This window comes from Caretta caretta, chromosome 6 (genome assembly GCF_965140235.1).
Source record: "Caretta caretta isolate rCarCar2 chromosome 6, rCarCar1.hap1, whole genome shotgun sequence".
NCBI classification, from domain to species: Eukaryota; Metazoa; Chordata; order Testudines; family Cheloniidae; genus Caretta; species Caretta caretta.
The window spans coordinates 126,297,117-126,322,947 of NC_134211.1; the positions used below are offsets into that span (position 1 = coordinate 126,297,117).

At 44.8% G+C, this 25,831-nt stretch overlaps 1 protein-coding gene across 4 annotated transcripts in view; it reads left to right on the top strand.

Moving 5' to 3' along the window:
* L2HGDH (L-2-hydroxyglutarate dehydrogenase) overlaps positions 1–20,925 on the top strand; it is a 47,320-nt gene extending 26,395 nt beyond the window's left edge. For all 4 annotated transcript variants that reach the window (XM_048852455.2, XM_048852453.2, XM_075130022.1 and 1 more), the window contains 7 exons: positions 1,693–1,824; positions 6,171–6,333; positions 7,711–7,745; positions 8,583–8,750; positions 9,239–9,396; positions 13,151–13,282; positions 18,414–20,925. In XM_048852455.2, coding sequence (XP_048708412.2) covers positions 1,693–1,824; positions 6,171–6,333; positions 7,711–7,745; positions 8,583–8,750; positions 9,239–9,396; positions 13,151–13,282; positions 18,414–18,609 — 984 coding nt within the window. In that variant the 3' untranslated portion in view covers positions 18,610–20,925. The remainder of the gene's footprint in view (positions 1–1,692; positions 1,825–6,170; positions 6,334–7,710; positions 7,746–8,582; positions 8,751–9,238; positions 9,397–13,150; positions 13,283–18,413) is intronic.
* Positions 20,926–25,831: the final 4,906 nt, after the last annotated feature.

Here is a 25,831-nt window from a genome sequence, read left to right on the forward strand (position 1 = left end):
CGTACTCCCCAGCGCGTACTTCAGGAGGTGAAGGCCGCTTTGCCACCCATTGCTCGAGCTTACCTCGATCAGGTCCTGCTCGAGGGCACGCCCCACCCACCCTCCACCCCAGGCCTGCTGGACCTTATAATTGGACCTCTGCCCCATAGACCCAATCAACCCCCTCACCCCTTTACGGCGAGCCGGCTGCATGAACTGCAGCCGGTATGCTTCCAAACCACACCAAGGAAACATCTATACACGCTCGTGCTCCACACCCTTCACGCCCTCACCCTATTGTCCCACCCCGACACAAAGTGGCAAGACCTTCTGCCACCTTTGGAGGGTGAGCAGCCCCGGTGGGCCAGCCTGTATTCCACCTTGGTTCCAAGGCCCGTTGCGGACATCAGTTGGCGGCTCCTTCACGGAGCTGTGAGCACGGGCACGGTTCCTGAAAAATGATGCGGTTCAACCCCTTCCCAGATACTTGTCCCTCTTGCAGTGTGAGGGAAACCCTGGCGCACATATATTTGGAGTGCACCAGGCTGCAGCCCCTGTTCCGGCTCCTCACAAATCTTTTATTATGTTTTTGGTTGCATTTTTCCCCTCACCTTTTTATTTATGTACTCCCCATCCATGGCCTCACAAAGTCGCGGGATCTCCTAGTTAACCTCCTCCTGGCCCTGGCTAAAACGGCCATCTATAAAACCAGAGAGAGGAGGTTGGCTGATGGAGTTTCCTGTGACTGTGGGGCCGTTTTCCGATCCTCGGTCCATTCACGTATCCGGGCGGAGTTCCTCTGGGCGGCGTCCACTGACTCCCTTGACGCTTTTGAGGAGCAATGGGCGCTGTCCGAGGCTCTCTGCTCGGTGTCCCTGTCCGGCTCCCTTTGTTTTGACCCTTTGATTGGGGGAGAGAGTAAGGGACCCTAGCCCCAGCCATTGCTGCTGCGGACACCACCACCTCAGAGGGGTCCTTTCACACGTGGGTGCACGTGCCCCCTCCCCCCTCCGGGTTGTCCACCCCACAGCCTGCCCCTTTTGTTGGGTGCTTTCAGAGGAGGGAATTGTTGGTGACACTCAAGCATGGCACCAGGTGACTTGACGGGTAACTCGATGGGGTGGCAGACCTTGAGAGTCGATGAAGCCCCCTCGCTCTAGACCACCAGGTAACTCGGAAGGGTGGAAGACCACGAGAGTCGAGGAAGCCCCCCGCTCTGGGCCCAGGCAAGCTTGAACACTTCCCTCCCCTGAAGCTAATGAGAAAACAATTGTGATTGGTTGCTGTGTTACACATTGCATATGCTGTTGTTTTGTTTTGTAAGTGTGTTATGCAAATAAAAAAACACCTTTTTTTTTTTTTTTTTGCAAAAAAATTACTCTCCTATAGCCATCTGGCCCGACCCTGTCACCATATATATACGCATACACGTATAATGTCTTTTTTTGGTGAAAAAAATTTCCCTGGAACCTAACCCCCCCATTTACATTAATTCTTATGGGGAAATTGGATGTGCTTAACATCATTTCACTTAAAGTAGCATTTTTCAGGAACATAACTGCAATGTTAAGCGAGGAGTTACTGTATGTGTTTAGTAAGGTCTTCTGTTCAGTGCATTGATGAACACTAGCTTTTCCTTCGCATTTTCGTGCACTGCAAATGTATTTATTACCATGTTGATGTCTCTCTTGAACTTTGTCATCCCTTCTGAAGCTAATAGTAGCTGTTGAACAAGAAGAAATTCCAAGACTCAGAGCACTGTATGAGAGAGGGCTGCTGAACAACGTCAGAGATCTGAAACTGATAAGTGCAAAAGAAATACAAGCAAAGGAGCCCTTTTGCAGGGTAAGTTGCTTATTATTGTTAAATGGAATGAAAAGCGGTAGTTTATCTAAGTGATCTGTTACATTATTTTAAACACAAATCCTAGATGATGCTGCCCCTGTGGCAGTCTCAATGGGTTATATGTTCAAAGGAAAGCCTGCCTGAAATCCCAATGGTATAAAAACTGCCAGCAAAAAGGAATTAATTTATAGTACAGAAATATTTAGCACAAAACCAACCCTGCTTATGTATACCTCTTTAAAGAAATGATACTAGCCGTATTTTTAGGAAATGTTCTCCTAACCCAATTTTAGGAGATGCTGCAAAACCTTCCTCCTTGAAACCTCCACCATTGACACCTTCTTGCACCCAACCCCCCCCTACAAAACTCTGCCCAAAAAACCCTTCCCTAAGTAGAGCTTTCGCCCCAAAAAGGGAAAAGTGCCAGAAATTCCATGAAGTCTTCTTGGGACTTCGCTATGGCTATTGAGTTTATGTGAAGGATGTCAGATACTGTGGTGATGGGTGGCAGTATAAACCCCTAAGATAGATGGATTTGAGTGGAGTAGAGAAGGGGACCTGACTTCTCCCACCACCTTCTACACCAGTCCTTGTGATACCTATTCTTATCCTGCCTCTCATAATATTTCCTTCTTCCTTGGGTAAAAAAATCAAAACCTTTCCCCGGGTGCCTTCTTCAGTCCAGAGATCAGCTTTATTTCTTTCTTTAGGTGACATTTGAAGGGGTTAGATCCCAGTTGAGAAAGTTATTTCTGGGGTTCCAGTTTGAATGATCTGTTACCACACATCCTATCATCTCTCTATTCGTCCTGCCAACATGGTGCCTCCCAGCTGCTCCAAACTGGTGGTCCATGTTGTCCCTGTGAGGAAACCTGGACTTTCTGCTCTACCTTCGGTGACTCCAAACACATCTGCCAAGCAAGGATGAGAGGGGGCAATAAAAAACCAAAACCACTAGCGAGTGATGAAAAAAGTTAGGGTGCTTACCTAGTAGGCTGCTTTCTTTCCAACTATATTTTGAGCGATGATATGGACCTGCTGCTGTTCTAATTATAAGTGATAGACCTGTTCTGTCACACCAGACAATATCTTTACATTACAGAAAGCAAGTATCATTTCACCTTGTGATGCTTCCCGGGGGTACCCAGGGTTGTGAGGCACCTCACTCCCATCTGTCCTTAGCGGGAGGATGGCTTGGCTGTGCCTGCTGTGGATCAGTTCAAGGCTCCACCAGCCATGGGGAACACAAGCACCCCCCTCCAGGCATCCGCAGGCCCGCTTTCCAGGTTAGCGATGGGCACACTAGAACCTCCGAGCATGCCCCGGGAGTTTCGAGCCCTTCTCCACTGGACAGTCATAATATTCACTGCTCCCAAGGAGGCAATACACCCCAGCTTACCAGTTTTACCTCAGATCATCACTCCAATTAATATATAGCATTTAGATATGGCTCTAGTGAAAACAAGAAAAGGTTTATTTTAACGAAGAGTAGAGGTTCAAATAATAGCAAATATAATTATTGGAAACAAATGGCTACGTGTAAAATAAAATCATAACCTGCATTCTAGAGCCTACACTTATTTAACAAGGTGCTCTCATGTCTAAGTATTGTTCACCCAAAGATCCTTACAGCATTTTACAGCCAGGTTGCCTGTGACCTTCCATTCAGAAGGCGAACACACTGTCAGCTTGCTTCCTAGGTGAAGAATCCTGGGTGTCTCTTTCCAACCCCAGATATATCAACACAGTGCTTTGATCTTTATTCATAAACCAGACACCCTCCTGTTCCTTGTTCCATCCTAGAGTTTGCGGTCTCTTTTTGATTTCACAATCTTAATTACCTTGTAGCTCAGTATGCAAATAAGCCTCCATTGTGAAGCAGACAATACACATATGGCCAGACCGGGTGTCAGTTACCCCCATATGAAAGAATCTGTCCAAAGCATGTTGCCTGCCTCAGCTCCTGGGGGAATTCTGCACCAAAAAATTAAAAATTCTGCACACAATATTTTAAAATTCTGCATATTTTATTTGTCAAAATAACAATATAATCACACCAGTTTCAATTATTTTGGTAATTTATTTCAAAATACCTGTCAGCAAGTATGTCTGTAACAATACAGAAAACAAAAAAGATTCAGGAAATGTTTTTGACAAATTGATTTCTTACTAGACCTATTAATACAGAACTTTTGAGTAACAATTCTTTTAACCTACAATACAGAACCGTGTTTCCCGCACCCCTCAGAAGCAGTGCAAAGGCTTGGGGGAGTCAGGGGTAACAGAAGAGCTGAGGAAGAGGGAAGTAATTGTTGGGAAGGAGCCTGGGAGTGAACTTGGAGGGTTGTTGGGTGTAGGTTGGAGAAGTATGGAACAGGCTTTTGGCGGGGAAGGGATTGTTAGGGAGCCTCATCCATGCAGACCGTGGCTGATATCTAGCCTCTTCCATTCAGTCAGGCACATCTGCCACTGTCCCCGTGTGTCCCTGCTCCTCCACTCCCCATTCAGCCAGGCATATCTGCATATGTCCCCATACTGCCCCCCCACTTTCCCCTGTCCCCCTGCATCCTCACTCAGCAAAGCATAGCTGCCCCTGTCCATGTTGACACCAAGCAATCCCTGGGTCATACACCTAGAGCCTAAAACTGTGAGTCTCAAATAGTGACTTGAGACAAAATAGAATCTTCTGTAATATTGATGTACCCAGGGTTGGACAGATTCTAATCACCAATGGGGATTAGAAAGCTTTCTCTGGGGAGTGGGAATGGTTACCAATCAGTAGTTAGGCTTTCCTCTCCCCCGTTCAGAGCTCCCATGTGTGAATTTTTGCTGATAGGATCTTTTCTCTATATAATAGTCCTGTTTAAAGCCCTACTTAATTTGCGATGTTACAGATCCTGCAATATTTAGCTTCCATCACAGTTTTGACAGCGGGAGTGCCAGCTGCCCTGGGACTGACAGCGGGGGCTCCTGCTGTCAGCTTTTCCAAATTACCACAAATAATAAGGATCCATTTTTACTTTTCCGTGATTTTCCATGTCTTGTCCAGAACTCAGCTGCAATTATTTGACAGTCGTCCTGCAATTCAAGTAGGGCCTTAATCATGTGCAATATCAGTGAATGTTGGGTAGCAAGTGCAAATCTCTATTCGGCTGGAAGCACGCAGTTCTGATTCAGACCAGTTTGAATGTAGTCAGTTTTTGTGCTAGAATCGTTACATAACACTTTGCTCTCTCATGTATTTCTTTACTGTAGGAGGAGATCAGAAATGTGGTCAGCCTGTTAGTTTCAAGACTTTTTATTACTGTTTCTTTTGTTGGAAGGAAAATTGGGAGGGAAACATCTCTGTATAGTTTCATCTGAAAGTTTTCTGCTGTTGAAGTGGTTTGTGTGGGTGATTGCTTAGAAGTTACTGTAGCCATCTAGATTTATGTGGTAAAAAAAGACAGACAAAAACCTGTCTGAAAGGGACTCTTAGTATTACCTTAATTTAGCTTTTGTGGCTATTGTGTAAAATGTATAGAAATATATGTGTGCATTAATAATCTGGCTAAGCATTTAGCTCTGCAAATAACTAAAATCAAGTGGGTCTGATTCAGTGCACCCTGGTAACCTGAATTGACTTCCATTGTCCTGAGCTGATTCCCAATATCCTGAATAGAAGAGAACTGGCACAGTACATTCATTATAAAGAGCGCATTGCACTGTGTATTAAATATATGAACAAAATTCATCAAAAAGAACTTAAAACTGCATTATGGTTTTGAATCTTATTCTATTTATCTATCTGAGGTTTCTGAGCACTTCACAATTTTTAATATATTTATCCCAACAGCTCTGTGAGGTAGGAAGTGCTATTCTCCCCATTTTACAGTTGGGGAGCTAAGGCATGGATGTGTTCCTTACCAGTGCGCTGAAAGAAATCAGTCATACAGGAAACTGAGTCCCTTCGATCCAAAGATAAGTGTGCCAGTGAGTGACATAAGAATTTCACCCGCCTTGCCTGGGCTCGTGACAGAGTAGCGGCTAGTTATTCTCTGGTTTAGGAAAGACCAGTTTTGGGAACAGACTAGTATTTCTGACATCCAGTTCAGGGAGTAACTCACAGCAGAGGTGATGTAATTGGCTTTTAGTGACAGGAAGCACTAGAAACAACTGCACTTTAGGGAAAACGCCCAGGGTGGCCATATGCACATTATAGTGCACTGTCTGTGGTGCAGGATTATACAACCCTAAAAGCAAGGGTTGTATAACTTGATTTATGACTCAGAGCCATTTAGAGGCACACATCTTAGGTACCCACCCAACTGTATTTTTTTCCTGTAATTCATCGAATACCATTTCAGGGTGTGATGGCCCTTGACTCCCCACACACTGGCATTGTGAATTATAGACAAGTGGCCCTGTCCTATGCGGAAGATTTCCAGGAAGTGGGTGGCGCAGTCTTGACTGACTTTGAAGTAACAGACATGGAGATGGCTAAAGAAAGTCCTTCAGAAAGTGAAGACGGTAAGCACTCCCTCTTCTCTCTTCCTTATAACATTGCAATCTATTTTCATAACAAGTTTTGCCCTAAGGCCTCTGTTGTAACTAAAAGTACTTGAAAGGGCTGTAGCTACTTTTCTCTTGCATATTTTTGAAACTCTCTTTTTAGTAAAGATCTGTTTAGCCCAGTGACAAAATTATGTCAGCTGGGATAGGTCATCAAACTGAACAACCCACTTTTTCCTAAAGGCAGATCACCTTTAGGAAGAAAAGTTATAATTTTCAAGTGAACATAGAAAAAATGTCCAGTAAAATAGGACTCTCCCTTAGGTGAAACAAGTTATTCTCTCAGGATAGTTTCCGGCAGCTGAATATTGGGTGCACATGCTTATAACAGTGCTCTTTGCTTCTGTCTTGGAGAGAAAACTGGGTCTACTTCAGATACAGATCTCAGGACATGGCTACACTTGCAGATGTAGAGCGCTTTGAGGCAAACCCACGTTTGTAGAGCACAGTAGGGAAAGCGCTGCAATCTGTCCACACTGACAGCTGCAAGCACACTGGCATGGCCACATTTGGGGCACTTGCAGTGGCATTGGGCACGGTGCATTATGGGCAGCTATCCCAGCATGCAGTTGACTGCAACGTGCTTTTCAAATGGTGGGGGTGGAGTGGAGTGTGACAGGGAGTGTGTTGTGTGTATGTGGGGGGAGAGAGAGTGGATTTTTGGGGAGCTGAGAGCATGTCAGCATGCTGTCTTGTAAGTTCAGACAGCAGCAGAACCCACCCCCCCCTTTCCTCCCTCCCCGCCTCTCTCTCACACAGCATTCCACACTAATGGTTGCTTTGTCTCGGAGCAGATAAGCAGCCGGCTGTCAGAAACGGAGCTTTCAAAGGGCATATCTGCATTCCTACAGCGATTCCAAAACAATGACAAGAGCGGCCACTTGACTTAAGGGGACTATGGGACGTTTCCGGAGGCTGGTCAGAGCGCAGTAATGCAACACCTCGTTCACACTGACGCCGTGGCGCTCCAGGGGGGTGCAGCAAACGTTCTTCCACTTGCCGAGGTGGAGACCAGCAGCGCTGTAGCCGCGGGGTCAGAGCGCTCTACGGGCCTTGCCAGTGTGGACGGGGAGTGAGCTAGTGCGCCCGGGGCTCCTTTATTGTGCTGTAACTCGCAGGTGTAGCCAAGCCCTCAGAATGTGGAAAGAGGTAATACAATACATGAAGGAAACCGAAAACGGTTAGGTTTCTATTTATGAATCCCATCAGAACAATGCTTGCTCCATAGTCTGGGGTTCCCCAGTTGGACTCCAATCCTGAAAAGTTGGCTGTACTATTGGTTTTCTTTTTCTAGCATGGATTCTATTAACCTCTTTACATCTAATTCTATTGCAGGGATGAAATATCCAGTTATTGTTAGAAACTCGAAGGTAAGAGCTAAGCCTAATATTGAATTGATTAATAGGGAAAACTCTGCTGCTTTTCTTCTTGGGAGTTACTAGCATGGTATGACAAACGAATCCTATAATTCAAAACCCATTAAAACATTGGTAACATTGGACGTGCTGTGCTAGATAATACAACAGCTGTTTATGAAGGCAAACTGACATGGCACACAGATGGCAGGATCATGTTAAGATTTTACTGTAGTTTGGTAATGATATTAAAATATTTTGCATACTCTTTGGTGGTCAGTTAGATACACCACCGCTATAATAGATTCCAGCAACAAAAACCTGTCAGGGAGTTGCATGCTGGAATGGCACCAGTGTTCCTGATGTTTGAGTGAAATAGGAAAATTCCAAGGGGAAAAGTTCAATTACCTGGAGGATCTAAATCTCTGATTTAGGCATGATGGGTCTTTGTGTATTATACACACGCACATTTATTTTACAGGGCAAACCGCTGTGTTCCATGCATTGCACTTGAGGAAGGCAATCCAACAACTGATACATTAGTTATGTTTTTCCTATAAGAATTGTTCCAACTTTTGTAAACTACTTGCTGTATTACCGTTTTAGGAAGCCAGATGTAGATGCACTGCCCTCTCTTTCAATGTGGGGAAGGAAGAAAGAATATTTTCAAGAGTTAAATAAAAATAAACTACAAAAATGTTATCCGCTTCCAGCATGCAAAATACCTGATCTTTCAAAGGCATGATTGTTGTTCTTTGTGATCCTGGCTTGTTTTTTGTGGTTTATAGGTTAATTTTTCTTCTTCTTCTTAATGTGTTGAATTTGTAGTTGTGGGGTTTGTTTTTTTGGCAGGGAGAGGAAATCCGCTGTCAACATATCGTGACCTGTGCAGGACTTTACTCAGACCGCCTGTCCGAAATCAGTGGATGCAGCCATGAGCCTCGCATTGTGCCCTTCCGTGGAGACTACTTGGTGTTAAAGCCAGAAAAATGCTATATGGTTAAAGGAAACATTTATCCAGTACGTAATATTCTGTGCATTTCACAATGTGAACCAAGTGCTGCTGAGACAACTTCATGGTTTTGGGTAGTCTTTTTTTAAAATATATTAAGTATTGAATTGTTTAAATTAGAATTATGGCAGTCAACTTTCAGTAGAGATGCCCAGGTACACAATATATTCACTTGACTTTTACCAGGATAGCTGAAGACAAAACAACAAACGATAGTTATTATCACCCACCAAAGTGATATCTTGGCCAGTGTGAGGATAGTAATTACTTGGCCAGTGTGAGAATAATCTTGAAAGGCTGTAATAAACATTTTTTTTTCTTCTGTTATTATCTTTCGACTAACGTCTAAGTCCACAGTAAATCATATATGTTTTCTCTGTGTCTCCTGCAAAGTAGCTGACTTTCGCATTCCTCAGAATGTTATTGGATCAAACAATTACATTGTTGTCTCTGAATCTGTTTTGTACGGGGTTACAGTTCTCATTTTCTGCTGCAGGTTCCTGATCCTCGGTTTCCCTTTCTGGGAGTTCATTTCACACCGAGGATGGATGGCAATGTTTGGCTTGGTCCTAATGCAGTGCTAGCCTTTAAGCGAGAGGGTTATAAACTGTATGACTTCAGTGCCAGAGACTTTATAGATGCAGTTGTATACAGGTAATATCTTCATTTCAGTGGGTGGTGGTTGTTTTTTGCTGAATGAAGGGGTCCACCACTTCTCTGTCAGAAGCTCCCCACTTTTGTCACACCCCCACTCTGAGTGCCCTGTATCTCATTTGCGTCCTTTGGAGGAGGCAGGAATGAGACTGTCTCTGTGTAGAGGAGGTCAGTGTTGAGTGACACAAGGCACTTGTTTTCCATTCCACACACCCAAACAGTACCTGATTGTGTTTGCACTAAAGGGAAGGGATGTGAACAAATTGGAGAGAGTCCAGCGGAGGGCAATGAAAATTATTAGGGGCTGGGGCACATGACTTATGAGGAGAGGCTGCGGGAACTGGGGTTATTTAGTTTGCAGAAAAGAAGAGTGAGGGGGGATTTGATAGCAGCCTTCAACTACCTGAAAGGGGGTTCCAAAGAGGATGGATCTAGACTGTTCTCAATGGTAGCAGATGATAGAACGAGGAGTAATGGTCCCAAATTGTGGTGGGAGAGGTTTAGGTTGGATATTAGGAAAAACTTTTTCACTAGGAGGGTGGTGAAGCACTGGAATGCGTTACCTAGGGAGGTGGTGGAATCTCCTTCCTTTGAAGTTTTTAAGGTCAGGCTTGACAAAGCCTTGGCTGGGATGATTCAGTTGGGGATTGGTCCTGCTTTGAGCAGGGATTGGACTAGATGATCTCCTGAGGTCTCTTCCAATCCTAATATTCTATGATTCATTATCCCTGAGGGAGCTCAGCAGAAAGTCCAAATGTGACTAATTTTCCTTTCTTTAAGGATACAGTTTGCAACATGCCTGTATAGGTGACCAGAGGGATTTTAGCTGTGTGGAATGGTTAATAATTCTCTCTCATGCACACAAATCAGGCAGAGGATAGGCACCTTCCCCCTCCTCAGAAGCTCATTGCTCTTTTCCTAATGGTTGTGGAAGATGTCTCTGGAGTGGTTTCTGTCTCCTCCTCTAAATGTGTGTAGAGTTTTCAATCCTTTGTCCTCTGATCTCCCAAAGAAGAATCCCGAAGTTATCTCTGGATGCTAGTTCCTCCTAACATCCGCAGAAATAGCTTCATTTTTAAAACTTACATGAGCTTGTAGCAGGCTTCACTTAGGGGCCAGCTGCCCTAGCGGTCAGGCCTCAGCCAAACAGTTTCTCCAAGCCTGCAGACAGTTTCTCAGCAGTCCAGGGGCCTGTCAGCCAAGCCACAGTCCGTCACCCTCACAGAGTCCTCTGGGAACTCCCAGGGGGCTGGGGGAAGAGGGAAGGATAGGGGGACCCGGGCCCATGTTCTCCACCGGCTCCGGCTCAGGGCCCAAAGGGAGAGAGGCTAGGAGTGGCTCAGTCCTGTCTGGCCACCACTCCAGATCAGCCTCCCCTGAGCTATTTCCTACCTTCCCTGTTTCCCTTCAGTATGGGACGTGGCCCCAGCCGCCTTCTTACAGCCTTAGTAGTTCAGGGCATCAGCTGAGGGAGGGGATGCTTCCTAGGTCACCCTCAAAGTCCAGTTGTCCCCTCACTTAGTCGGGGGAAGGGGGTTCCTGGCTGAGCCTTACTCACAGTCCCAGTCCTTCCCCTGTAGACTTCTCTGCCTCAGCAGCTGCAGCCTGCCTGTCTTCTTGCAGCCAGTCTCTTCTCCACCTTCCCCCATGCTGGACGGCCAGAGCTCTCTTTTAAGCAGATCCTCCACCGGGAGCATGCCTGGCAGCTGCTGAGGGGCAGAGCTTTCTTGGCCCAATATGTTCCACCACTCCTGGGACCTTGGAGTGGGGTCTGTGAAGCCCATCACAGAGCTCTAAAAACCAGTCTGACTAGTGTAGGGAAGGTGTCCTTCACTGGAGGAAAGAGTGATTGTGACGTTTCGCTCTATGCGATTTTATGAAAATATGCTAATGAGTGTGAATATAATGTAACTGGAATACGCTTCGTACAAAAGGTCTCTTGTAAGGTATCATTACAAAGCTTATAATCTACTGAGTGTGGTCATCCTATTTGTATAAATGTATCACTCTTGTATCTGAAACTAGAAATATGAAATATAACCCTGAGGTCCTATTGTAGCTATGCAAAGTGTGGGCTGTTAATGGTGGTTTGGAATCTTGATGGCTCCCATCAGCCAGGACAGTTGACTGTGGATGGCTCTGGTTGCAGGCCTTCCTGTGTGTCAGACTGGGAGGAATGAGGGCTTGGAGTCTTACAGTGACATGTGAACATGTCACCTGAACTGGAATCCATCTTTAACCTGGTGCTTTTCCATTGAGAAGGAGGGGTGGGAACCCAGAGAGGACAAAGGATTCCTGCCTTGTGCAAAAAATATATATATAAGGGGGTGGAACAGAACAAAGGGAGTGGCAGTCATAGAATCATAGAATATCAGGGTTGGAAGGGACCTCAGGAGGTCATCTAGTCCAACTCCCTGCTCAAAGCAGGACCAATCCCCAATTTTTGCCTCACATCCCTAAATGGCCCCCTCAAGGATTGAACTCACAACCCTGGGTTTAGCAGGCCAATGTTCAAACCACTGAGCTATCCCTCCCCCCATGAGAAACCCCCAAGCTACCACCTGAGTTGGAACAAGAACTGTACCCAGTGGCGTAGCCAGGTGGAAAAAGGGGGAGTGGAGATAAAGGCATCAACCCCTGGTACTCACCCAGCAGCGCTCCGGGTGTTCAGCAGCACTTTGGCGTCAGGTCCATCACTCGCTCCGGATCTTTCCCCCACCCCCCTTCCCCGCCACCGCAATGCCTCCGAAGTCCGGGGCGAGTGGAGGACCCGATGCCAAAGTGCTGCTGAAGACCCGGAGCGCCGCCAGGTGAGTAAAAATTTAAAAGGCGCCAAAGAATTAAAAAGACGGCACTTCTGCTCGGTGGGGGAGCAGCCGCTGCCCCGCTCCCCCCCAGCTACACTACTGATCGTACCAGGGAAAGGGTTGTGCCCAGACTAGGAAGGCGTCTAGTCTGTGAAAGAAACTTATTGAAATGTCTCTGAGGGTGAGATTTTATCTGTATTCTGTTTTCTTACTGTATTAGGCTTAGACTTGCGTGTTTTATTTTATTTTGCTTGGTAATTCACTTAAATCCTACTTTCTGTATTTAATAAAATCACTTTTTCCTTATTAATTAACCCAGAGTATGTATTAATACCTGGGGGGAGGGGGGAGAGGAACAGCTGTGCATCTCTCTCTATCAGTGTTATAGAGGGCGAACAATTTATGAGTTTACCCTGTATAAGCTTTATACAGGGTAAAACGGATTTATTTGGGGTTGGACCCCATTGGGAGCTGGGCATCTGAGCGCTGGAGACAGGAACACTTCTTAAGCTGTTTTCAGTTAAGCCTGCAATTTGTGGGACGTAGTTCAGACCTGGTCTGTGTTTGTAGCAGGCTAGCGTGTCTGGCACAGCCAGGCAGGGTGTCGGAGTCCCAGGCTGGCAGGGAAAACGGGCTCAGAGGTAGTCTCGGCACATCAGTTGGCAGTCCCAAGGGGGTTTCTGTGGTCCAACCTGTTACAGAGAAGGAATCCTACACTGGAGGAAAGGGTGATGTCCTTAGAAGCAGGAGCCATGTGGTAATTCTCTTGGCCAATACGAGAAGGTCATTGGATGGTGGGGATGGGAAGCTGATTGCACAATCCATATTTAATACTGTGTGTAGATTGTAATGATTTCATATAGTACGTTATCAGAGGTGTAAATCTGCACTTAGTATGCAGGATGCCATTCTGTTATCTGCAGATGTTGTTTTGTCTCACTCTCTAGTGGTTTATGGAAACTGGTGTTCAGAAACATCTCTTACGGAATGAGTGAAATGTACAGAGCATGTTTCCTTAGTGCACAGGTGAAGCAACTTCAAAAGTTCATCCCTGAAGTTACCATCAGTGATATACTCAGGTAAAAACACTGTTTGTTTGTTAAACCTTATTGTACAGATTCATACATCTGACATTAGTTCCCTCCTTCCCAACTGAGATTTAGCTTGGAAAACTGCTAATATATCCTGGGGAGGGAGCAAATTCGACACTGATACTCAGAGAGGGAGAAATCTGGGAGGTAGTAAAGTTGGACGAGAACTAGGGTTGACAGGGGCTATAGGTGAGTGTTTGCAATGTGATAGAGAAGTGAAAAAGGCCAATGCCATTTGGCCTGTATACTCAAAAGCTTCGTTTCACAGGAGGAGATAATAGTCCCTCTGTATGACCAGTCTGATCACATCTACAAAATCCTGTTCAGTTCATTGTCCTTCATTGTGAGAAAGATGGACAAGTTGGGAGGAGCTTAGAGAGTAGCAACAGAAATTATTAGGAAGCAGCAGAGACTGATAGGAGGAAAATTAAGGTAGCTAAAATATGCCCAATTTGGCTGAAGGGGACATACGCTTCTCAATATTTGAAGGGTGTAAAAATCAAGAAGGAAAGGAAAGAAATCTAGCACAAGAAAAGTGAGCGCTCCAAACTGGTGGAATAGATAGCTGCCATAGCACTCTGTCCAAAAGTTGTCTGTGTGACAGAGTTTCCTTTTTTTCCCGGACCATGTTTTTTCTTATAAGGAGAAAAAATGAAACAATATACTCTTATATAACCAGAAACAAAACAGAAAATCCTCTGCCTGGATAATCACCCCAGTCATGCCCCACTGGCTGTGGAACCCAGCCTTCCCCAAGCGTCCTCCCCTTCTGGCTCGCAAGCAGATCTGAAGGTTCCTGCTTTCCTTCAAGAACCTGATTGAGCCTCACGTCCTCAGTCTTGCTCCCGCAGAGCACCTGCGTGAGGTATGAGCAGAGTGTGCTTGGAAATCTGGTTGGCCTCTGTACTCTGTCACAAGGTCTGACTAGGAGTAATGAGGTGAAAGTGTTTGGGGAGAATTGAGGTTAAATATCAGGATAACCTTCCTCAGAGGGCCGTCTGTTAGGATGGCCAAGAAATAATTTCTCTAGGGGAAGTGGCATGTGCCCCAGGAAGCAAGCCATACACGGCAACTGGCAAGAGACGGACTAGAGACCCTGACAGGTCTCTTCAGTTGGTAGAGTCTACAATCCCAAGTAGCGGGAATGCTGCAGACACTGCACAGAAGAGACCCTGCTGGGGAGAACTGCTCTGGCTTTTAACAACCTGTTCTGTTGGGAGCAGCATTGATGGGGGTCTGGGAGCAACAGCCTGCCCTCTGTATGGGGAAGAATGTTGTGGGAACGTGGGGCTTTTGCAGGGAGATGACAATGGGGGATGGTTGGAAAATGTGAGGGGTCAGAGGATCCTAGAGGAAGAACCCTGAGGTGCAAGATGGAAGAGGAAATCTCCTCTTTGTGACTTAGGCTTGTTTCCACCTAGTGAAGCAGCTTTAGTGGTTCTCGTCTCTGACACGAAACCAGTAACAATCTTCTGATTTTCTGGTAGCCCCGGGGAAGAATGTTAGGGTACACGACACTGCAATGAAAGCCTAGGATTCAAACTCAGGCTCAAGCCTAACCCCCTCCCATCTACACACAAATCATACTAACTCGGGGCTTGGACGCAGGATCCCACAGAGGTGCAGGGTCCAAGCCTGAGTCAGGCATTCAAGCCCTAATGCTTGCCAGTGTAGATGCAGCCCCACTGGACTTGTGCTCTCGAAGTCTGCCAAAAGTATTCCACAGTCCCATGGGCCAACTTTTCTTTGACCTTTGGACAGTCAAATTTTCCCACACTGCACCACAAACAAAGGGCTAGAGCAGCCATGTTTTGGGAGGGCCCTAGGAAGTCTGGGACATAGGTGGTTGGACTTGGGCCAGCATAATGCAGATGCCAAAGCCCTAAGGTTTCAGTAATTCATGGAGGTTACAAATGAGTGTAGACACTCAAGCCCTAGGTTAACAAACCCAAGGTCTTTTAACTTGAGTTCTACTAACCCTGGGTTTACACTGCAGTGTAGACATACCCTAATGCAGTGTTTCTCAAATGCGGCCACCAGGGGCTTTTCTTGTGGCCACATCCTCCTGGGTTGTGATTTGGAGGGTGGGGACAGTGGTCCCTCTCCCAGGGCCACCAGTGGGGGTTCAGCCCTGCCCCCCTATGGAGACACAAACGCTGGAGGTGCAGGCAGGTGGTGAATGCCCCACTTTCCCGAGGGCAGGTAGGCAGTCTTTGGCTACGGGGCTTTGGGTTCCATCCACGCGATAGCAGGCTCTGGTCCCAGGCTCACTACCCACACCATCATCCACACTCTGAGGCCACCAAAAAATTTGTTGTGAGAACCCCTGCTGTGGTTGGCCAGTGTCAGCTGACTTTGGCTCGGGTTACAGGGCTGTTTAATTGCTATGCAGATGCTCTGCTTGGAGTCAGGGCTCTGGGACCCTGCAAGGAGGGCGGGTCCCACAGGCCAGGCTCCAGCCCAAACCCAAACAGCTACACTGCAGGTCAAGAGGCCCCGTAGCCCCAAGCCCTACAAGCCTGAGTCAACTGACACGGGTTAGTTGTGGGTTTAACTGCAGTGTAGACATATCCTTAGAGAGCTCCAAAAGAGAGAACCAAATCATTATTGATTTGTATTGAAAGGGTAGGCAGGCAAAGCAATTCCTATATGCAGTGTTGTAGCCATAGGATCCAGGATATTAGAGAGAGAAAGTGGGTGAGGTAATATCTTTTATTGGCCCAACTTCTGTTGGTGAGGGGGACAACCTGTGTAAGCTCGAAAGCTTGTCTTTCTCACCAACAGAAGTTGGTCCAATACAAAAGCAATTCCTAGGCTGATTTGCAATCGGAAAGATGTAGTAATTACTTTTTGCCACAAGAGGGTTTTTGAGTTTGAGGACCTTTCAAGAACTCCTCCTACTGTACTCCAGTATATTTTGGAGATTGGATAATCAAAACCAGGTCATCAACTATTATTTTTAATTCCAGACTTTGGGAAATTAAAGGAATTTAGTTTAAAAAGTCAGCTGGCTTGAATAGCACAAGGACTTAAATACAGAGGAGGCTTGGAACTTCTTCAGATCAGCTATACCAAAACTATCTGAAATTTGCATCCCAAGAGGAAGAAACTTGCAGGGAAAAGCTCCAGACCCAGCTCGATGAATAACCACCTCAGAAAGGTTATTAGGAGTAAGCAGAGAGCCTATAGCGAATGGAAAAAGGGGTTGATTAGAAAATGTTGGAATAAAGTGAGAATTGCTAAAAGTCAATCTGAATTAGCTCTTGCCAAGGAAATTAAAATAAATAAGAGGGGTTTTAGTTATATAAATAAAGAGAGAATAAGGAAGGATTAGGTTGAGTCACTACTCAGAGTGAATGGGAAGGAGATTAAAGATAATCTAGATGCAGGCGTACAGCCCAAAAACTAAACGAATACTTTGCCTTGGTTTTCAATTACCATGATGATATAGAACAGTTTGTATGCCTCGTTAAGGGCGGCTACAGAAAAGTGTGGTCCACTCCCAGTCTAAGGGCTGTCGAAAGCAAATTATTCTGGAATAGCTATGCTGATTATAACAGTGGATGAAGCTAATTTGGAATAAGACACTCTTCTTCAGGAGTATGAGCGTCCACACATGGAGTTAATCAGGAATAGCTAATCCGCTGTAAATTCACACCCTACTTTATTCCAGATTAACTGTCATGTATAGACAAACCCTGAGGCTTGAGTGAAGAATTCTTAAATGGCTAATATTACTGGCATGCAGAGAATCATCAGGGTAAACTCAAGATGGAAGTCTTGCATGTAGCCTTCTCCCTGTTCAAAGAGTTTTCAAATGAACATAGCTGGCTTACAGTCATTCTTCCACATCAGTATCCAGTGCGAAAACTGCAGGGCAAGCCTAAGGGTGGTGCAAGGATTAGGATTCTAGGCTGGGACTTGGGAGTCCCGGTTCAGTTCCCTGCTCTGCCTGTGTGACCTAGGGCAAGTCACTGAGGGCTCGTCTACACGGGGAAACTTACTGACATAACCATCCTTGTATAATTATACTGCTGTATTCATACCAGAATTACTCCCTGTGTAGACACACTTCTTATGGACTAAGGGTGCCCTTTTCCCATTTAGTGACATAAACCAAACTGGGAAAAGGCACTTTTATTCTGGAATAACCGTGAGTTACAGCAATATAATTATACCAGTAAAATTCTTTGTGTTGACAAGCCCTTAGATTTTCCATGCCTCAATTCCCCATCTGTAAAATAGGGAAGCTCCTATTATCCCCATCTCACGGAGTGCTGTGAGGGTGAACACATGAAGAGTGTGAGACATTGGATACAGTGGTAAAAGAGGCCATACAAATACCGGTGATAGATGTGATCAATCCAGTAAGCAGGTATGCGTCTGCCTGCACTGCCCTCCAGGAAGCTCCACTGAGAGGGAAATACAATAACTGAACCTCATAGTCATGTTTCACTGCTGGGATGTCAGCATGGAATAGCTATCTATGACTACAGCCTACACACATTGCACAGCTGCAGAATATTTCCCCCATGTCACATCTGACTTGCGGTTTCCCTAGGAAGGGTGCCCCAAATGGTACAAATATTCTTCAGTAACAAAATCTCTATACAACAGTATGTATGTAGGGTAAGTATAATGGTGGCTGTGAGCTAATATCCGTCTCCCTTATTGACAAGAGAAAATTGGAGAAAATATGGATATTTGTGGCAGAGGTATTTTAGTGGTGTTTATGCTAAATGACTTGCCCAGATCTCAGGGGGTGGGTAAGTGTCAGAGCTTGGATTAGATCTAGTGTAGCTGTATTTTTAGACCACATCTCTCTCAGGTGAAATAGACTAGCTCTAGTCTGCTTCCTTGTTTCTGTGGCCTGCTAGATGTACAAGCTTCTAGGGTTCCCCATCTCACCTCAAGGGGATTCACAAGTTAACACTGTTATAAACCTGCATGTTTTGTAACTGATCGGTGTTTATTCCTAGGTCCTGCTTCACTTTTAAATGCCCTAAAAGGAATTGCCAGTATTTTGTTTAGCATCTCTCACAACTTGGCGTGGTTTATTAGATAACATTAGCCCATGCTGTTTTCTTTCTAATTACCAAGTCTTCCTTTGTTTTTGCAGGGGTCCAGCTGGAGTAAGAGCCCAGGCCTTGGACCGGGATGGAAATTTGGTAGATGACTTCGTATTCGATGGAGGCACTGGCGATATTGGAAGCAGAGTTCTTCATGTCAGAAATGCCCCATCTCCTGCCGCTACCTCCTCCCTTGCCATTGCAAAAATGATCGCAGATGAAGCGGAGCGAAGATTTGGCTTGTGAAATGAACCGGCACCGCACTGTTTGTATCCACTCTTGGTTAGCTGTGGGACTGCACTGAATGAAGTCTGCAGTTTGTCAGAGTGAAGATAAACTGGAAGTCGTCTTGTTCAGCAGATGAACACAGGCATTTAGTCTGTAGAATAAAAAACTAGCATGTCGGTTGTTTGCCTCCATAAGCCTTTACTTCTCTACTTACTAACCAGGCATTGTGAGATCAGATAAGTCCTGGGGGAATGGAGAGCACCCCCAAAATACTGTATTGATGGGGGGACAGGAATCAGTGAGTGCCCAGCTGGAAGAGAGAAAAGAGCCACCTTCAACTGCAGAGTCAGTGACATCTCCTTCCCCCCCCAAAGAGCTGCCTCTCTGTGCATGGTGCTGCACTAACTGGTGCTCGGTGGTCACTAGAGGGCTGTAGGAGGAACAGAAAGAGCTATTGCCAAATGGGCTTCCCGCACTCTGATTTCCCATGTTCTCTGGTTTAAACAGGACCTCCCAGCATCTCCACTGCAGCAAGGTGGCCCCTTGAGGCATCATGGCCAGGGAGAGGCTGTGATGGTCCCTCCCTCTTTCAAGAGATTGGGGAATTCACCTCCTCACTAATGAACAAAATGAGAAAAACTGGTGAACACCCTTTAAGGAATGTAAATATGGAAGTACTGTAAACAATCCTTTGTCATTGCATCATTGGGGAGCCGCTGAAAATGTTAGTTGACATTCATTGCTTTCTCCATTAATGCACAGTACCTGAGATAGGCCCAAGCCCAACAATTGGTTTTATATTTCCTTTGGATGTCTTACTTGATTTACATATGCACACAGTCATTCATTGTCCAGATGATCTAGACAAGCACTGTCTTCCTACTGAGATCAGAGAGAAATAAATGCCATTTTTCATAAAAGCAAAACATGGGGGTCAGTGAAGAGCAAATAATTATTCTTAAAGACAGATAATGCAAAATGAACTTGCTTTTGTGCAGCATATTGAGCAATCGGATGAAAATCTACTTCGTAAAAACAATGTGAAAGGGAGGAAATTACAGAAATCTGTCTTTAGTTCAGTCATTTTGTACACTACTTTCACTTTGAGTCCAAATAGCAGTGAGTCATGAAAGTTTCCCACTTCCAATCATCTGTTGGTCGGAGGGGACCTTCGAGACTACTGATTGGTATCACTGAAAGACACACTTGTGAACTTGGTATTTCCTCTGACACTTGCTGCTTCAAACACTATGAAATGTTTTCAGAAGTGTGCCTGGAAGTGAAACCGTTCCCTGGAATGCAGAGAATGTTCATTAAAATCTTGGGACTTAAAACAAGCTCTTTCCTAACTGAACTATGAGTGTCGTAGTATGTACAGCATAATTACTACAAAAAAGATAATTGTATGGCCCCAGGGACGTAGTGCTGCAAAGTACACTTTAAAAGCATGTGTGCAGGAGATGTTGGGAAATGTAGATAATTAAGGGTGGTTAGCTGCCTACCAGACAATTTGGCCGCTTTTTTTTTTCTTTTTTTTTTTTTAAAGGATTACCTTATAGATTTCTGTTATATACGTACACTGCATTGTGTGAGCACGGGAGTTCGGGTACATAAACAGATTCTACATCTCTGGTATACAGTAGGCTAGAAGTTCTCAGTGCAGGGGGGCTTAAACACTTACTTGGCTTTTCTGATGAAATGTACTTTATCAGAAAAATATTTGCGAACTCCTACTAAACTTAATATGTCAATTTATAAACCCAAATAATTCGCCTCTTGAAGAGAAATCTTTATGCACGTTAGTTTTAGCCGAAATAAAGCTAGAATGGGATTCCAGATGCTTCAAACACTAACGCAAACTAGTTGAGCAAGAGTCGTAGCTGCACAGCTAAAATACGTCCGCTCACCAAGTGTTGCCTATCAACAGTAAATACAAGAAGATTGCAAAGTAACTTCCTCCTACATGAGGTGTGGCTCTAACGTGTATTAACAGAATAAAGAATGTTAAAAAGTAAACCAGTCATGCACTTTGATTCTTAAATCAGGGAGTTTGAATGTACAGCCTGATAGTTTTATAAGGAATTCTCTTTTAATTAAATTTCAGGGTGATAACTGTTTAGGCTAAAGCTTATTAGATATTTTTTTTAGCTCTGAATCTTTTATCAAATTCTGTAAAATAGTCTTTATTTCTGTTGAGTTGTAAACAACTTTTTTTTAAAAGGAAACATTTTAAAATTCTGTAAATTGCTACAATAGTGGTGTTCGCACGTAAGTGAAGCTTTGTCCAAGAAGTGTGAAAAGAATAAAATGTCCAGTTCACTTGTATTGTTCCAATATCATGTCCTTTTGTATTTTGTGGTTAAAAATATTACATTAACCCTTCCCCCCATCCCACTAGGCATACAAATTGTTCTTGATTTGCAGGAAAGCTCCTGTGGATGGCCTGTAGCATTAAACACCGACCTCGGGCAGTCAGTGGCTCTGTGCATAGAAATACCTAAATTTGCTTAAAGAGGGAGTTCTTTCTTTCCCACATAGGAAAGTGTGTGATCAGCAGGATTACCCAGAACCACCTATAAGAATGAGCTAAATGTCTCTTCTGAGGAGGCTCTGGTTAAATGCACTCACTTTCCTCTCAGGATCACCCAGAAGCTTGAAGCCCAGGAACATACTGCACAGCAAGGACAACAAAATGGAAACTGCTTATCCTTCTGCAGTGCCTCTGTTAGTTAAATTCCAAGTCTTTAAATAGGCCAGCATAATGACTCTGATATCAGCTAGACTATACACAAACCAACTGTCAAACCCTATTAAAAGGGATTGAAAAAGTCATGATTTACCTGGAATTGGCAAGTATCCTAGAAACATGAGGTCCTGGATATTTCCTGCTATGCATTTGTGGGCAGGGTTCAGAGATTCATATATGCCACGGCCAGAAGGAACCATTGTGATCAGCTCGTCTGACCTCCTGTGTAACACAGGCCAGAGAACTTCCCCCAGAATAATTCCTAGAGTGAACATCCAATCTTGATTTTAAAATTTTCAGTGATGGAGAACCCACCAGGACCCTCGGTAAGTTGTTCTAATAGTTACTTACTCTTGCCATTAAAAATTGTGCTTTATTTCTAGTCTGAATTTGTCTCGCTTCAACTTCCAGCCATTGGGTCATGTCATGCCTTTCTCTGCTAGATTGACGAGCCCATTATTAAATATTTGTTCCCTGTGTAGATACTTATAAACTGTAATCAAATCTCCCTTTAACCGTCTCTTTGTTAAGCTAAATAGATAGACTCAAGGAGCAAACTCTCGATATGGCAGGTTTTCTAATCCTTGAATCATTCTTGTGGCTCTTCTCTTAACCCTCTCCAATTTATTAACATCCTTCTTGAATTGTGGGCATCAGAACTGGACACACTATCCCAGCAGTGGTCGCACCAATACCAAATACAGAGGCAAAATAACTTCTCTACTTCTGGAGATTCCCCTGTTTATGCATGTAAAGAACTGCATTAGCCCTTTTGGCCACAGAGTCACATTGGGCTCTCATGTTCAGCTAATTAGCTACTATGACCCACTTTTTCAGTCACTACTTCCCAGGATAGAGTCTCCCAGCCTATAAATATGGCCTACATTCTTTGCTCCTAGATACATACATTTACATTGAGCTGTATTAAAACACATCTTGCTTGCTTGCACCCATTTTACCAAGCAATCAAGCTTGCTCTGAATCAGTGACCTGTCCTTTCATTATTTACCACTCTCCCAATTTTTGTGTTATCTGCAAGTTTTATCACAGATGGTTTAAGGTTTTCTACCAGGTCATTGATTAAAAATGTTAAATAACATAGGGTCAAGAACTGATGTCCACTGGAAATACACCTGCTTGATGATAATTCCCTGCTTACACTTACATTCCAAGACCTATCATTTAGCCAGTTTTTAATACATTTAATGTGTACCATGTTAATTTTATATTGTCAGTTTTTAATCAGAATGTCATGCAGCACCAAGTCAGACGCCATACAGAGGTCAGTAGATTAAATCGACACTAATACCTTTATCAACCACATTTGTAATCGCATCAAAAAGAGATATCAAGTTAGTCTGACAGAGTCTTGTTTGAATAAACCCCTGTTGATTGGCATGTATTACTTTACGCTCCTTAAATTCTTTATTAATCAAATTTAATAAATTAATAAAATTAATAAATTCTTTATTCATCAGTCCTGTATCAGCTGCTCCATTATCTTGCCTGGGATCGATGTCAGTCTGACAGGCCTATAATTACCCCCATCATGCTGTTTACCCTTTTAAAAATTGGTACATTAGCTTTCTTCCAGTCTCCTGGAATGTCCCCGGTGCTCCAAGACTTACTGAAAATCAACAATAACAGTCCAGCAAGTGCCTCAGTCAGCTCTTTTAAAACTCTTGGATGTTATATGGACCTGCTGATTGTAAAATGTTTAACTTTAGTAACTTCTGTTTAACATCCTCTAGAGATACTAGTGGAATGGAATGAGTACTCTCACCACATGATGAAACTATATTGTCTGCTGCTGTGCCCATCGCCCAGGATAAAGTATCCAGACTGCTGTGGTCAGCTGCTCCCAGTGTAGACTACTGACACTTTGCCATATTTTGGCAGCAGTGAAAGGGAAGTAGCAATTGCCAGGGGTGCCCTCCTAAAGTTATGTGGGTCCAAAGGAGCAGAAGAAACGGCATATGTGAGGGCTTGTCTATACATGGAAATTGCCCAGACTATTTATTCCACCATAGCTCCCCCTGTGGACACTCTGATTCTGCAACGAGTGGTTTTTTTTCTGATTCAGGGTGTGGTTATGGGGGTGGGGGGAGTTTAATCCAAAATTGTTTGATGCAGGTCCGGTAACTCACTCCAACAGCATGCACACGGAACAGCTGATGCGTTTTCAATTTGCAGCATGTGAGCGTTCTGCCACGGTGCTGCAGAGAGAGGCTGTAGTGGTCTTGGCGGGGGGGAGGTATCCCGGGGTCTTTCGTTTCATGGCTGAGCAATGTGCATCTTGGGATTGTTTTTGCTGTGAATTGTGGGAAACCAGGCAGATTTTTTTAATTCCATGTTTCTGTTATACCAATAAAATAAAAACCAGCAGGATCTTATTAAAGGGGAAAAGGCAAAATGCCACATTTATTGTGAATACAGAAAGAATCCTCGTAAGCAGTTAGTTATCGCTATAACATTCCGTTCAATTTCATATTTATTCACACATTCATTCATTCACACAAACACGCACACAGGTTCTGCAAGGTTGTTATCATTGTTACCAGCCTTAGAGTTGCTCATGCCAAGCCACAGGCCAGGTGGCCTGGACACGAGGAGGGGGCAGGGCCTTGTCAGATGCTCATCTGAGACTCCTGGAAGTTGGTTTGCAGAATCAGACCCCAAAGTTCTCACTTTCTAGAGTCCATTTTTATAGGAATTTATTCCTACGCCAGTCTATGGGAATTGCTTCATCATGCTGTTGCTGAATCAATCAGCAGATGGCACATTCCTGACGGCACCATGTTGTTTTTCGGTTCTCCCATCCTTGAGGCTGTTGGGTGGATTCCAGTCTTCCCTCCGGGGGTCTTCTGGTTGTTTCCACTTGACGCCTTCTTCGGCCAATGGACACTGGATTCTAAGGCTGGCACCTCCCTGATCATTCAGTTATTATCCGCACCAAGCATCCATCCACATACATCCTCTATCTCTATTTTAATCACAATTGTTAACAAAGCAAGATAAATACGACAAAAGGGCAGGGAGTCTCTGTGTGCTGTTTCTGTTGTTATGAAGTATTGCTTTGAGAACAGACTCTGTCTTAGAATGTACTAACACAATTAGTACCTTGCAAGTTTCACACAGAGAGGGAGAGAAACAGTACCAAAAACCAAGAGACCTCTTAATTAGTAATACCCTGGAATTTAAACGATGGGGAATCAAACTCATTTGTGATTTTAATACAGAACTTCTTTAATATGATCCAACATTTCCACCATCTCTGTCCCATACGTTTCCCTTTGGGGTGAGCTTGTGCCGTTTTTGAATTGCTGTTGGCCGTCATGGACCCAACTGCTCCGCACCGCTATGGTGAGGAGTGTGAATAAGCACCGGCTGCTTGGGCTAAGTTACAGTAGTCAAAGCTGGACGAATTTGATGCTGGTCTTCATCCGGCACACCACTGAGCAGATGATGTGGATTGTGCAGAAGCAGGAAAATGTCCTAGGCCAGCAGCTGCAGCTCCTGCGTTGGCAGGAGAATACTCTGAAGCGGTGGCAGCCAGAAGGAAGGGGACGATGTTGAGCTGTTGGAACAAGAGGCCCAGTTCCAGGATCACCTGCTCAGCATTCAGCACCGATTCCGGACCCAAAAAAGCAGTGGTGGGAGAGGACGGTTTTGCAGACATAGGATGACCAGCAGTGGCAAGAGAACTTTAGGATGGGGAGGGTTACCTTTTTTGAGATCTGTGCAGAACGGACGCTGGAGCTGCCGTGACAGCGTATCAACGTGCAGTGCCCCATACCGATGGAGTAACGGGGTCACCATTGCCATCTGGAAGCTGGTCACCACAGAATGCTACGGGTCCATAACTAACCAATTTGTTGTGGGGCCATCAACCGTTGGGGGCCCGCTGTCATGCAGGTCTGCTATGCCACTGATAAGGTGCTGTCCAACTGAGTTGTCAAAATGCATAGTGCTCAGGAGATTATTGATAGATTTGCATGCCAGGGGTTCCCAAACCACTTGGGGGCTATTGATGGACCCCATGTGCCTATCATTCTCACATCCCCACCCAGGTGCAGAACTCATAAACAGAAAGGGGTATTTCTCCCGGGTGCTCCAATGACTGGTCGGCCACTGTGGCAGATTAACAGACATAAATGCAGAGTGGTCGGGAGGGGTCTACAGTGCTAGGATCTTTCGGAACTCAGTTCTTTTTAGAATAATGGACAAGGAACTGTTTGCCCTCAAGACCACTGTGGACATTGGTGTGGACGTCGGTCTGCTTATTCTGGGAGTCCTGGCTTATCCTCTGACGCCCTGGCCTACGAAGCCATACACAGCCCACTTGGACAGAAGGAAGGAACATTTCAACTGTTGCCTGAGGGCATTGACGACCTGTGCCTGGTGCTGGTGCGGGAGCCCAACCCTGGAACAGCTCGAGCCATGCCCTCCCTCCAGCAACCCCCGCTCCCAGAAAGCAGCAGCCTCTCTGTGCAG